Source organism: Scyliorhinus torazame, chromosome 2 (assembly GCF_047496885.1).
Source record: "Scyliorhinus torazame isolate Kashiwa2021f chromosome 2, sScyTor2.1, whole genome shotgun sequence".
Taxonomy (NCBI): Eukaryota; Metazoa; Chordata; class Chondrichthyes; order Carcharhiniformes; family Scyliorhinidae; genus Scyliorhinus; species Scyliorhinus torazame.
The window spans coordinates 362,772,485-362,786,341 of record NC_092708.1 but is presented as its reverse complement, the minus strand read 5'-3'; the positions used below and the strand labels follow the sequence as shown (position 1 = coordinate 362,786,341).

At 48.0% G+C, this 13,857-nt stretch overlaps 1 protein-coding gene across 4 annotated transcripts in view; it reads left to right on the top strand.

Annotated features, from left to right (window-relative positions):
• LOC140404325 (protein Z-dependent protease inhibitor-like) overlaps window positions 1-9,565 on the top strand; it is a 31,318-nt gene extending 21,753 nt beyond the window's left edge. For all 4 annotated transcript variants that reach the window (XM_072492716.1, XM_072492707.1, XM_072492733.1 and 1 more), the window contains exons 4-5: window positions 8,868-9,012; window positions 9,140-9,565. In XM_072492716.1, the coding sequence (XP_072348817.1) occupies window positions 8,868-9,012; window positions 9,140-9,331 (337 nt within the window). In that variant the 3' untranslated portion in view covers window positions 9,332-9,565. The remainder of the gene's footprint in view (window positions 1-8,867; window positions 9,013-9,139) is intronic.
• The last annotated feature ends 4,292 nt before the right edge of the window (window positions 9,566-13,857 follow it).

The following is a 13,857-nucleotide window of genomic DNA, read 5'->3' as shown; positions in this document are numbered from 1 at the left end:
GAAGTAAACTGCCATGTTTATATTAAATAGACCTTGGAAAGTACGTAAGCTGAAATACGTAGGACGTATGTTCTTGCCCTTGGTTAAAAACAACTCGAGTACACATTTTGTTATCTTTCAGAGGACAATGTGTTTTCATAATAAGGCAGAGACCAGAATATTTCAGCAGTATTTTGTTTATGTTACCTGACCTACTTATTTGCGCTAAAAAGCAGTGTTAACTATAATCAAGCATTTCCCAGCATGCTTCTGAATTGGCAACTCATTAATTTCCCTTCCACATCTCGATCCCAGCTCTCTGCCATCTCTGGAACCCTCCATCTAACCTCCCCGGGGCAAACCGGTGATTATTGCAAATTGGAGACCAGACCGATGCTCACTCTGCTCCCACATGTCTCCTCCATTGCCCCCAGACTCTCAGGGCCACGACCACCACGGGGCTGGTGGAGTAGCATGCCTGCGGGAACGGAAGAGGTGCCGTTACCAACACCCCCAAACTACTGCCCTGACAAGATGCCGCCTCTACTCGCTCCCACACTGCCCCCCCCCCCCCCCCCCCCCACCACCCACTTCCTATGTTCCCATGGCTATATTCGCCGCCCAGTAATAATTACTAAAGTTCGGGAGTGCCAGCCCGCCCTCCTCCCGGCTGCGCTCCAACATCCCCTTTTTAACTCGCGGGCCTTACCCGCCCATACAAAGCCCGAGATCACCTTGTTGACCCGTTTGAAAAAGGACCGAGGAATAAAGATGGGGAGGCACTGAAACACACAGGAATCTCGGGAGAACCGTCATTTTCATTGTCTGTACCTTCCCAGCCAGTGACAGCGGGAGCACGTCCCACCTTCGAAAATCCTCCCTCATTTGGTCTATTAGTCGGGCCAGATTTTGCTTGTGCAGCCGTTCCCATTCCCGCGCAACCTGGATGCCTAGGTACCGAAAGCTTTCCCCTACCACTCTAAACGGCAGCTCCCCCAATCGCCTCTCCCCCTTGCCTGGATCGCGAACATCTCGCTTTTCCCCATGTTCAATTTATAATCCGAAAACCGGCCAAAATCCCCCAGAATCCGCATAATTTCTTCCATCCCTTCCAATGGGTCCGACACATATAAGAGCAGATCGTCCGCGTAGAGCGACACTCTGTGTTCCACCCCCCCCCCCCCCCCCCCCCTGGACCAGCCCCCTCCAGCCCTTTGAGGCTCTCTATTGACAGCAGTTCTACAGCCAGTGCGAACAACAGCGGGGAGAGGGGGCATCCCTGCCTCGTCCCTCGGTGCAGCCTAAAATAGCCTGATGTCAGCCTATTCGTCCAAACACTTGCCACGGGTGCCTGATACAGCAGCCTGACCCAGTCAATGAAGCCCTGCCCAAATCCAAACCACCCCAATACCTCCCACAGATAATTCCACTCCACCCGGTCAAATGCCTTCTCTGCGTCCATTGCGACAACTACCTCCACATCCCTACCCTCTGCGGGCATCATGATCACATTCAGCAACCTTCTTACGTTGGCCACCAACTGCCTTCCCTTATCATGTCCCATCTGGTCCTCCCAATCACGTCTGGAACGCAGTCTTCAATCTTTGAAGACAAGATCTTAGCCAACAATTTGGCGACAACATTTAGCAGGGCGATCGGTCTGCAGGACCCGCATAATTCCGGGTCCTTATTCCGCTTCAGGATCAATGAGATAGTGGCCTGTGACATCGTCGGGGGAAGCACCCCTCTCCCTTGCCTCATGAAATGTCCTCATCAGCAGTGACCCCAGCATCCCAGAGAACTTTGTAAAACTCCACGGGTTACCCATCCTGTCCCGGGGCTTTACCTGACTGCATGGCCTTCAGCCCATCTGCTATCTCTTCCATCCTGATCGGGGCCCCCAGCCCTTCTTCCAAGTCTTCGTCAACATTTGGGAACTTCAGCCTCCCTAAGAATTGCCTCATCCCCTCTGGCCCAGCTGGGGGTTCCGACTCATACAACCTGCTGTAGAATTCCTCAAATGCCTTATTGACCCCAGTTGAATCTCCAACCAGGTTCCCATCCCTGTCCCTTACTTTCCCAATCTCCCAAGCCGCTTCCCACTTTCTAAGCTGCTGCGCAAGCATTCTACTGGCCTTCTCCCCATATTCATAGATCGCCACCCTCGCCTTCCACAGCTGCTCTACCGCCTTCCCTGTAGTTAACAAGCCGAACTCCGCCTGTAGACTCCGTCGTTCCCTTAGAACTTCCCCAGTGTCGTTGACTTCCAGATAGTTCTGGATACATTTAGTCAGCCGCCCACACACCTCCCACATCAGCTAAAAGTCCCACGTCCAGCCTCCAGTGCGGGCGCTGTAGGTCAACCCAGTGCAGGGCATGATCCAAGATCATGATCGCTGAATACTCAGTGCCACTACCCCAGTCAGTAAAGCCCTATTCAGGATTAAAAAGTTAATCCATGAGTACACTTTATGCACATGTGAGCACAAGGAAAACTCCTTCACTCTCGGCCGCCCAAATCTCCATGGGTCCACCCTGGGTGAATGACTGTAGAGAAGTCCCCCCACCCCCCACCCCGCCCCTCCATGACCAGTTTATGCGAATCCAGGGGTGCGATTCTCCGACCCCCCACCGGGTCGGAGAATCGCCAGGGGCTGGCGTGAATCCCACCCCCGCCGTGTCCCGAATTCTCCGCCACCAGAGATTCAACGGGGGCGGGAATAGCGCCGCGCCGGTCGGCGGGAATCGCGCCGCGCCGGTCCCACCCCCGACGATTCTCCGGCCCTCGACGGGCCGAAGTCCCGCCGCTGTCAACCCTCTCCTGCCGGCGTGGATTAAACCTCCTTTTGAACGGCGGGACAAGGCGGCGCGGGCAGGCTCTGGGGTCCTTGGGGGGGGGGGGGGGGCGCGGGGCGATCTGGCCCTGGGGGAGGTGCCCCCACGGTGGCCTGGCCCGCGCTCGGGGCCCACCGATCCGTGGGCGGACCTGTGCCGTGGGGGCACTCTTTTTCTTCCGTCTTCGCCATGGTCTTCATTATGGCAGAGGCGGAAGAGACCCCCTCCCCTGCGCATGCGCGGGGATGACGTCAGCAGCCGCTGACGCTCCCGTGCATTCGTCGCCCTGCGAAGACCTTTCGGCACCGGCTGGCGTGGCACCAAAGGCCTTTCCCGCCAGCCGGCGGAGCGAAAACCACTCCAGCGCGGGCCTAGATCCTCAAGGCGAGGGCTTGGCCCCTAAAGGTTCGGAGACTTCCGCACCTTTGAGGCGGCCCGACGCCAGAGTGGTTCCCGCCATTCCATTACGCCGGAACCCCCCGCCCTGCCGGGTAGGGGAGAATCCCGCCCTAGGTCCGGGATCTTCCCCAACATCCTCCTTATGAACTCCACATCATCCCAATTTTGCGCATTCGCAATCACGAGTATCACCGGCAGCCCCTCCAGCTTTCCACTGACCATTATGTACCGACCCCCCACGTCCACAACTATTCTTCCCGCCTCGAATGACACTCGCTTGTTGATCTGGATAGCGACCCCTCTAAGTCCAGCCCCGAGTGGAAAACCTGTCCGACCCATCCCTTCCTCAGTCTGACCTGGTCAGTTACTCCAAGGTGCGTCTCCTGCAACATTGCCACGTCCGCCTTCAGTCCCCTCAAATGCGCAAACACGCGTGCCCTCTTAACCGGCCCATTTAGCCCTCTTACGTTCCATGTGATCAGCCTAGTTGGGGGGCTTCCGCCACCCCCCCCCCCCCCCCCCCGATCAGCCATCACCTTTCTTGGGCCAGTCTCCAGTCCGCGCCCCTCACATCTGCAAGCCCGCCCCCAGGCAGACCTCGCCCTCCCTATTGTCCCACAGCAAAAGTCCCTCCCCCGTCAGCAGAACATTTCCCCCCACTCCCGCCCCCAGTAACAGCACTATACACACAGCCTACTTCTGTGAAGGTAACCAGTGGTCATTTTTTCTGGTAGTCGACTTCAAATTAGCACTGGTTAGCACTGTTGCTTCACAGCGCCAAGCTCCCAGGTTCAATACCCCCGAGGGGTCACCAACACGCGGCTTCCTCGCTAGCGCTCTGTCCACCTCCAAGAGTCGGGTGAACGTCTCCTCCCCCAGTAGTTTCTCAACCATAGCCGCTATGTATGACCCTGCCTCCGTTCCTTCGGATCCCTCTGGGAGACCCACGATTCTCAGGTTCTGCCGGCGGGACCTGTTCTCTAGGTCTTCCACCTTCTCCTGGAGCCTTTTCTGTTGGTCTCTCAGCATCCCCACCTCCAACTCCACTGCAGCTTGGTGCTCCTCTTGCTCCGTCAGTGCCTTCTCCACTTTCTGGATCGCCCGATCTTGAGCATCTAGTCCAAGTTCCAGCCGCGCAACCTACTCCTTAATCGGGTCGAAGCATTCTTGTTTCTGCTTGGTGAAGCCCTCCTGCATAAACTGCATCAACTGCTCCGTCGACCGCTGGGTCGTTGAGCCAGAGCTCCGGTCATCCGCCATACTTTCTCCCGCTGCAGCCTCAGCCCAAGCCTTCTCCGTTCGCCTATTTCTTCCTTTGCGAGCAATCCTGGTCCTCTTCTCCAAGCACTGATGTAGGATTCCTTGTCACAGTTGTATCCAACATCAATTTTCCACTTCAGATCTGACAAAAAATCGGGGGAAAAGATCCAAAGTTCCGACCCGAGTGGGAGCCAGCAAATGTGCGACCGATTCCTTCATATCCACTACCGGAAGTCTCTAAGTGCATGTTTAAGGATGAGAAATTAAGCAGATAGCTAACGTACTATAATAGGAAAGAAGTTGGTTAATTTTCAACAGTAGATGGGCCATTTCTTACCATGTGCTCTGGAGTTGTGGCAATGCTTGCTGGATTACCATTCATTGTCCATATCTACACTCTGAACGGAGCTACTCAATTAAAAAAATAATCGCATAGCGACTAATTTGTTAAATTAGTAGCTTAGTGAGTCACTTTAAAGGACCTGAACCTTTTATCCCAGCAGGTTAATTTGGTAGGTTACTTCACAGAAGAACTTTATGAAACACCTGCATTGTTTTCATGGTCATTTTTTCTGTTAGTCGAGCTCAAATTAGCACTGGTTAGCACTGTTGCTTCACAGCGCCAAGCTCCTTGGTTCGATACCTGGCTTGGGACACTGTTGGTGCGGAGTCTGCATGTTCCATGTTCTCCCCGTGTCTGCGTGGGTTTCCTCCGGGTGCGCCAGTTTCCTCCCACAAGTCCCGAAAGACGTGCTCGTTAGGTGAATTGGATATTCTGAATTCCCCCTCAGTGTACCCGAACAGGTGCCGGAGTGGGGTGACTAGGGGCTTTTCACAGTAACTTCATTGCAGTGTTAATGTAAGCCTACTTGTGACAATAATAAAGATTATTATTAAATTGACAGATCTTGTCGAATCAAATTTCAAAACTAGCCACAGTAAGATTTGAACTCATGACCACCGGGTATTGTAACCATTCTACAGGTTTACCCAGTAAGAAGTCTTACAACACCAGGTTAAAGTCAAACAGGTTTGTTTCAAATCACTAGCTTTCAGAGCACTGCTCCTTCCCTCAGATGAATGAGGTTTACCCAAAATTGAAAACAGCTATCTTACCGAGATATTTATAAACAGGCGTACTCATGGGCCAGCATTACACAAAATGAGATTAGTTCTAGGCTACTGGCAATTTATTGAGAATGTGCTACCTCCATGTCGTACATAATTTCTCGTTTTTTGGAAACCAGGAGCAGGAGCGGGGCATTTACCTCCTTAAGCTTGTTCTGCCATTCACTGAAATCATGGCTCATCTGTGACTTATCTCCACCTTTGCCCGATAGCCCTTATCGCCCTTATCATCATTGGTTCAACAAAAGAAAAAAAATCAATCTCAGATTTAAAATTAACAATTGACCCAGCACTAAGAGCCATTTGCAGAAGAGATTTCCAAACATTCACCACCCTTTGAACATTCTCTAACCTTACCCTGAAAAGGTCCGGTTCTAATTTTTACATTATGTCCCCGAATCCCAGATCCCCCAATCAGTAGAAATAGTTTCTCTAGATCTACTCTACTGGTTTACCCCCAAATCTTGAAAGCTTCAATCCAATCACCTGTAATCTTGTAAATTTTAGGGAGTGTAACCGTAAATTTTGGAGTATAACCTTAACGTGTAGTTCGTCTTTGCAATTTAACCCTTGGAGTTCAAATAGCATTATCCTAAATCTACACCCTCCCCAAGGCCAATTAATTTGTCTCAAGATGGGGGGGTAACCAGATTTTGAAAAAAATCCAATTTAGGGGTGGCACGGTGGCTAGCACTGCTGCCTCCCAGCTCCAAGGACCCGGTTCAATTCCTGCCTTGGGTGACTGTGTGGGGTTGGCACGTCCTCCCATGTCTGCGTGAGTTTCCTCCGGGTGCTCCGGTTTCCTCCCACAGTCCAAAGATGTGCAGGTTGGATGAATTGGCCTGTTAAATTGACCATTAATGTCCAAATGTTTAGGGGGGGGGGTTACTGGAAGAGGGTGGAGGCATGGGCTTACGTAGGGTGTACTTTCCAGTGGCTGGTGCGGACTCAATGGGCCGAATGGCCTCCTTCTGCACTGTCTAATGATTATTTAGAATACAAATAAACCCAGGTTCAGATTAGTGTATTTAGACACATGAATGTAACTGAGTAACGTATAAAATAAAACATAAGCGTTCAATTGCAAAAATAAATTAGTCATGGAAATCCTCATCCTGCCATTTAAAGAAAATTAATTATCACTTCACATTTGTATAGGTCATTCCATTTTTATTACAATTCACCGTTTTTAGTTGCCCTGCATGTCAAATCCCACTCCCTCGATGAAGAGAGGAAAGACACAATATGCTCACATATCGTTGCCAATGTTGGTTTGTGATCAGTCATTAGAAGTGATCCAGATTGCATCATTTTTTCTCTCCTTTGCTCTGTAAGAATGTATCAGCTCCACCTGGCTCTTGCCCCCAACAGCTTGGCAAGGATAAGGAACTTGACAGATGGTCGACTCAACTATCAATGTTCATCCTTCCACTCAATGACATGGCAGTGATGGTTAATCAATATGCTGCTTAACAAATTTTTTAACCTAGCTTCATTCTAAAGTATACTTTGAGAGACAGCCATTAAAGACTTGCATTGAATCAGTGTTCATAATGACAATGAAATACCTTCCATTTATTCACTGAGCACATTAGTAAGAGTTACACAAAATTCCCCTTACATTCTGAAAATAGTGCGGCAAAATCCTGGTTTCAGATGTTCGGAGATCTATTTTACAAAATCCCTACATTTAAAAGGCAGCTCGTTTTAATTGGTATAGCTAGTGGCAGAATCTTTAACATTGTGATTCTACAGGCAGAATCTGTTGAATAAGAATACATCAGAGAAAGACACTTCTTAAAAAGCAGACAAGCTCTGCTGCTGATTGGCAGCAGATTGCAAGATGCTAGTTCTTTGTGAGTAGATAGTAAAGTGACAGCTGAGTGCTCAGTCTTGCGTCTCTCTCACACTAGCTGGACAAAAGACCATGCGCTGGATTCTCCGTTCCTGAGTGCAGACGCCAGTGGAGCATGTGTGATCTTTCACGACCAAAACATTGGTATGAAACCCTCAACGATTCCGGTACCAGTGAGGGGCTAGCACCTGCACTGACTGAAACACCCGCCGCACGCGCCAAAGACGGCCAGAGAATGCCCGGAGACTGGGCCGCACAAGCCATTGGCTGACGACCTGCAGCAGTCATGCTGTACAACGTTGTGGCGGCTGTGCACGAACCCAACCCGCCATCCGTGACACCACAGCCCACCCTCTGGCCACCTCCCACCAGTCCCCCAGCCTGAGCAGAAGCTCCCCCTCCCCGGTCAGCGGTACGGATCCCGGCCGAGTGTGGTGGCGCTGGACACAGTCCGCAGCCAGCACGCCGGGTACCCGACCGCTAGAACCACACTTGGCCCGCGCTGTCGGGAACTCGGCCCATCAGGGGCGGAGCATCGTGGGTGGGCCGGCCGATGTGCCAGCGCCGTTCAAACGGCAGGCGCCAAACTGATGATGCCAGTTTGGAGCAGGCAGAGCATGGCGGACCGGCGTCAAACCGGCGCCGGCCCTGATTTCCGCGTGCAAATCCATTCTCCGCCCGATCACCGATCCTGATTTTGTGGTGGGCTACGGTGAATCCCGCCCCATGTATGGGATGGAGCAAAAGTGGGTAGTGGAGTTGAGGACCAGATAAGAATTTAATAATAGCAGAGCAGACTCTCTGCTGAATGGCCCCCTTTTGTCATTATGACAAAAAAGTTGGAATGGCATTTTGTCCATTGAACAAATTTTTGTGAAAACATTTTTTCACAAACTGACAAATAATTTTACCTCAAGTTTGAGCTGGATCCAGCAGCGATTCCACAAAGACTTTTCGCTGTATCGCGATCATCTATTCTTCCCTCATGCTTCTTCTGGAAAACAATTACGCAGGTTACGTTATGTCAAAATATTCAAACACTAATAACGAGGGCAACACGGCAGCATAGTGGTTCGCACTATGGTTTCACAGCGCCAGGGCCCCAGGTTCAATTCCCGGCTTGGGTCACTGTCTATGCGGAGTCTGCATGTTCTCCCCGTGTCTGCGTGGGTTTCCGCTGGTGCTCCAGTTTCCTCCCACAAGTCCCGAAAGACATGCTATTAGGTAATTTAGACATTCCGAATTCTACCTCTGTGTACCCAAACAGGCGCCGGAGTGCGGAGACTAGGGGCTTTTCACAGTAACTTCATTGCATTGTTAATGTAAGTCTACTTGTGACAATAAAGATTATTATAATTACTTTTTTGCTGGGATTTCCAATCTTTGCCAACCATACTTCCTCTTTTCCTAGGAGAATAGAATTATATTTTCCAAAATTTAAATTGGACAAGTCGTATAACTTGGAAAGGAAGCTGAGACAGATGGGGATGATAATGCCCTTCACCAATGCTGCCAATTTTTCTGGAATCTCTTCTTACCAGCTGAAGATTTCCAAGGTAAATTTATTCCAAGCATGATGACATAGCATGCATACTCGCTTTTCTTCTGATGGCAATACTTATTTTCGTGAAGCATCATGAAGAGTAAGCAGCAAGTGATCGGTTGTGTTTTTGTTTTTTCCAGGTTATTCACAAAGCCACGATTGATGTGGATGAGAGAGGAACAGAAGCTGCAGCAGTCACCGGCGTTTCAGCAGTGCCGTATTCACTTCCACCGGTCATAAAAGTGGACAACCCTTTCATCTTTATGATATATGAGGAAACAACAAAAACTCTACTGTTTATAGGGAGGGTGAAAGATCCCACCAAGTTTTAAGCGGGTGGTCTGGTGCTTGTACTGTTCTTAATTTCAGTTTTATTCTGTAAATTAGGCATGGCAATAATGGGTCTTGAAAGAATTGACGGCATTTCAGGAAACACTGTGATTAGTCTATGTCAGCATCGGCAGCAGAGTGGTCAAGTGCTTCTCAATTTTTCAGATGGTGGAAACTTTAGATAAACATGTTTAATAATTTAAAGCATTGAAATAAAGAGGTCCTTTTTTCTCAAATCTTGCTTTTACATTTGTGCAGGATCTTAAAAATGTGTGCATTTTAATTCCTGGTCATTTTGCACTTTTGACTAATGGGCTGAATGTAGCTGCAGTTTTTGAAAGCTCTGCCTTATCCTGAAAAACTTAAAACATTCTCCTGGAATTCTGGGCAAATTCAATTGGCGACAGGGAGCCAATGGTTTTCAAGGGACTCCTGAACTTGTGCTCGTTAAGTTATATACTATAGCCAGCGTTGAAAATGCTGTTAGCTGTAATACCTATACGATTGAAGGCTTTTAAAATGGTAATTTCAGTTCAGTGTAATAGATAATTCCCATCCTTTTTCATAAGGTCTATTTACCAGAAGTGACATCTGTGGGTACGGTGTGCACTGAAGATGGGCATTAGGATAAAGTTAGAGATTGAAAAGGAATGAGGGAAATTACTTGTCTCAGAAAAAAATCATTTAAATTTAAATCTAAGATTGCAAAAGCAACTAATGATACAATGTCTGAATTGTCAGGCCAATTGCACAGCTTGCATTTAGACTTGCTTTATTGTCCCCAAACTGGATGCTCAAGATTGTCATTTTAATAGCATAGCAGCTTTCATTCTCGCTGACCCAAAGCACCAAGCCATAAAGAAGGATAGAAAAGGGAAGGGTTTAGGGAAAGAGCTCCAGAGCTGGGGAGATGGTGAAACTCCTAGCCAATTGTGCAGTCAGAAAATTGGTCCTGATATTCCATATTACTTCTATTGCATGGTGTAATATATCTCTTTCCTTTGCTCTAGGTCCTTCGGGTTCTGGCACATCACTGATAGTATTTTAATGCTCTCTGCACGCCTACAATACCAGGGGAGAGATTTTGTGGAGACTCTGTGGACCTTTAAAAACAGGGCAACACCTGGATTCAGGAGTCCCATTCTCATTTTCGCACATTAGGCAAAGGCAACCCAAAGAAATTAAGAATTAGCTGTCATTGATGTTGGTGTTTGTGAGACAACATCTGGAGTATTGTGTCCAGTTTTGGTCTCCTTATTTGAGGAAGGTTGTGGTGGCATCGGAGGCAGTTCAGAGGAGGCTCACCAGATTGATTCCGGGGATGAAAGGGTTGACATACGAGGAGAGATTAAAGAGTTTGGGCTTATACTCGCTGGAGTTTAAAAGAATGAGAGGGGATCTGATCGAGGTATATGAAATACTAAAAGGGATTGATAAAGTAAACACAGACCAAATTTTCCCCCTTATGGGGCAACCTAGAACGAGAGGTCACAGACAGAGGTTGAGAGGCGGCAGATTTAAAACCGATGAGGAGGAACTACGTTTGAACTACGATGAATTTGTGGAACTTGCTGCCTCAATTTGCGGTGGAATCTGAATCATTAAGTGGTTTCAAGGAGATAGATATATTTCTGGTTTAAAAAATGGGTTAAAGGGATATGGGAAACAGGTAGGGAGGTGGACTGAGAACAGGAAGAGATCTGATTGAATGGCAGAGCAGACTCGAGGGACTAAATTGTCTACTTCTGCTCCCAATTCCTATTTTTGATCTGGGATTATGAATATAAAAGTGTTTGTCTTTTATAAGGAATTATGTACTTGAGGGGGGTTTAAAAGTTTTGAAAGAGCTTTCATAAATGGGTGTTTTTTTAATATAATGAAGATCATGATATATAGTTTAGACCTTTATTTTATCGTAGTGCCTCCTGCCATTGCAACATGGGCACACAGGATGGCCACGATTACCAGTCTGTATGTGTCCACATGCACAAAAATCCAATGATATCACTCCTGTCAGGCCGATGGTACAATGCAGCAGGGGTCCATTTCAGAGAACCTAATCCTGGGCACAGACACAAACCCCTCCCCTTGCCTGGGAAAACTTCCCAGAAGTGTGGGGAAGGCCCCCGGAAAGGCTTGGTGGGCGGGTGGAGAACCATGCGGGGAATGTGCAGAGTGTGAGGTTTGGAATCTGTTAGGTTGAGATCCAATGGATCAACATTTCTTCAACAGTTAACATTACATTAAATGCACAAGTTATTATTTCTCTCTTCGGATTTTCTAGAAGGAAAGGTTTCACACAAGAGTTATCCAACTTTCCTGGTTTCTGGACCATAGCCCCACCCCTGCTTATAAATTCCACCCAGAGTAAAACATTAGAACTGTGCATGCACAGCATTGGCAACAAACACAGCCATATTTTATTTAATCTCCACATGGCTCCTGAGATCTGCCCATAGTTGATAGTGGGGGAATTGGCATTGAGGGTACAAGGGTGGTGGTATGGGCTGGCATTAAATTAACATGGAGGCTATAAGTCTTGGTGGTTGGGAACATGGAGGAGGCATGGGGAGTAGCTGCAGGCGTGATGAAGTGTGAGGTCCTGAAATTTAAGGAATTTCCATGCTCAATCGTCCACTTTTTAGTTAATTGATTATGCATCAGAGAGGAGCTCATCAAATTTTGTGGTGAGTTCATCTTTACTGAGTACTTTGTATCGATATTCACCGGGAAGAAGGGCATGATGGATTTTGAGGACAGGGATAGGTGTGTGAACGCTCTGGAGAATGTCAATATATCAAAGGAGGAAGTGTTGAATATCCTAATTTGCATTAAGGTAGACAAGTCTCCGGGGCCGGATGGGATCTATCCCAGGTTTCTACAGGAGGCAAGCTGGGATCTTAACAGATATCTTCACATCTTCTTTGACCACAGGTGATGTTCCAGAGGACTGGGGAATAGTCAATGTTGATCCCTTGTTTAAGAAAGGAATCAGGGACAATCCAGCAAATTATAGGCCAGTGAGCCTGGCATCAGTGGTGCGGAGGCTTTTGGAAAAGATACTGAGGGACAGGGTACATGTACATTAGGAGGAAAATGGACTTTTGTATGGGGAAGGTCATGTCTCACCAACTTGATTGAGGTTTTTGAAGAGGTGACAAAGAAAATTGATGAGGGAAGAGTTGTGGATGTAGTTTATATGGACTTTAGTAAGGCGTTTGACAAGGTCCCACATGCAGACTGGTACAAAAACTAAAATCACATGGGACTCGGGGTGGACTAGCTAGATGGATACAGGACTGGCTTGGTTATAGAAGACAGAGAATAGCAGTGGAAGGTTGTTTTACAGAATCGAGATCTGCAGCTAGTGGTGTTCCGCAGTGTTGGGACCTCTATTGTTTGTAGTATATGCAAATGATCTGGTGGAAAATGTAGGTGGTCTGATCAGTAGGTTTGTGAATAACACAAAGATATACGGAGTTGCCAATAGTGCTGAGGATTATCAGAGGATACAACAAGATATAGATAGATTGGAGACTTAGGCACAGAAATGGCAGATGGAGTTTAATCCGGACAAATGTGAGGTGATGCATTTTGGAGGATCAATCTAGGTATGAATTATACTGTAAATGGCAGAACCCTTAGGAACATTAACATACAGAGGGATCTGGGCATGCAGGTCCACAGTTTCCTAAAAGTGGCAACACAGGTGGCCAAGGTGATTTAAGAAAGCTTAGGTGGGTGCCTGAAACGCGCTGCCAGAAGATGTGGTGGAAGCAGGCACACTAGCAACATTTAAGAGGCATCTGGTTTGATACATGAATAGGGAAGAAATAGAGGGATACGGAACGAGTAAGGGAAGAAGGTTTTTAAAAAAAAACTTAGGGCATCATGATCGGCACAGGCCAAAGGGCCTGTTCCTGTGATGTACTTTTCTTTGTTCTTCTTTGTTCTCTTTGAGAGTGGCAGAGATGCCTGGGGTCAAAAGGCATAATGCCATATTTAAATGGCACCCACACACACATTCACTCACTCATTGCAGGACTGACATGGGCTGACAGTGCAAATTAGCATGGCAGCCAAAATAAATAAACCCTCCACTTCACAGTTCAGCAAGGCCTCCCTGGGCGTTCTCCTCCAGGCTGTCGAGGAAAGGCGGGTGGTCATTTTCCTGAGGGATGGGAGCAGGAGTTCCTCCCACCTTACCACCTCGGCCTAGGAGGAGGTCAGTGAATGTGGACCATAAAAGGGACAGCCCTACAATGCAGGAAAAGGATGAATGATCAGAGCTGCTCTGCCAAGGAAACCATCTCCTGGCTCCAAACACATAAGGGCATCAGGAGCTCTAAGGATTAGAGCTTAGGGATGTCACATACTACAAACAGATGGATGTCTGCACTTGAATGTCTGCCAGCCACTTTAACTTCACCATGTCACGTAGGATAGGATCCTGCACAAATGGCATCTTCATCAGTTACAGGTGAGAGCTTAGCACACACAGAAAAACATTGATGCTTCTGCAATGCTC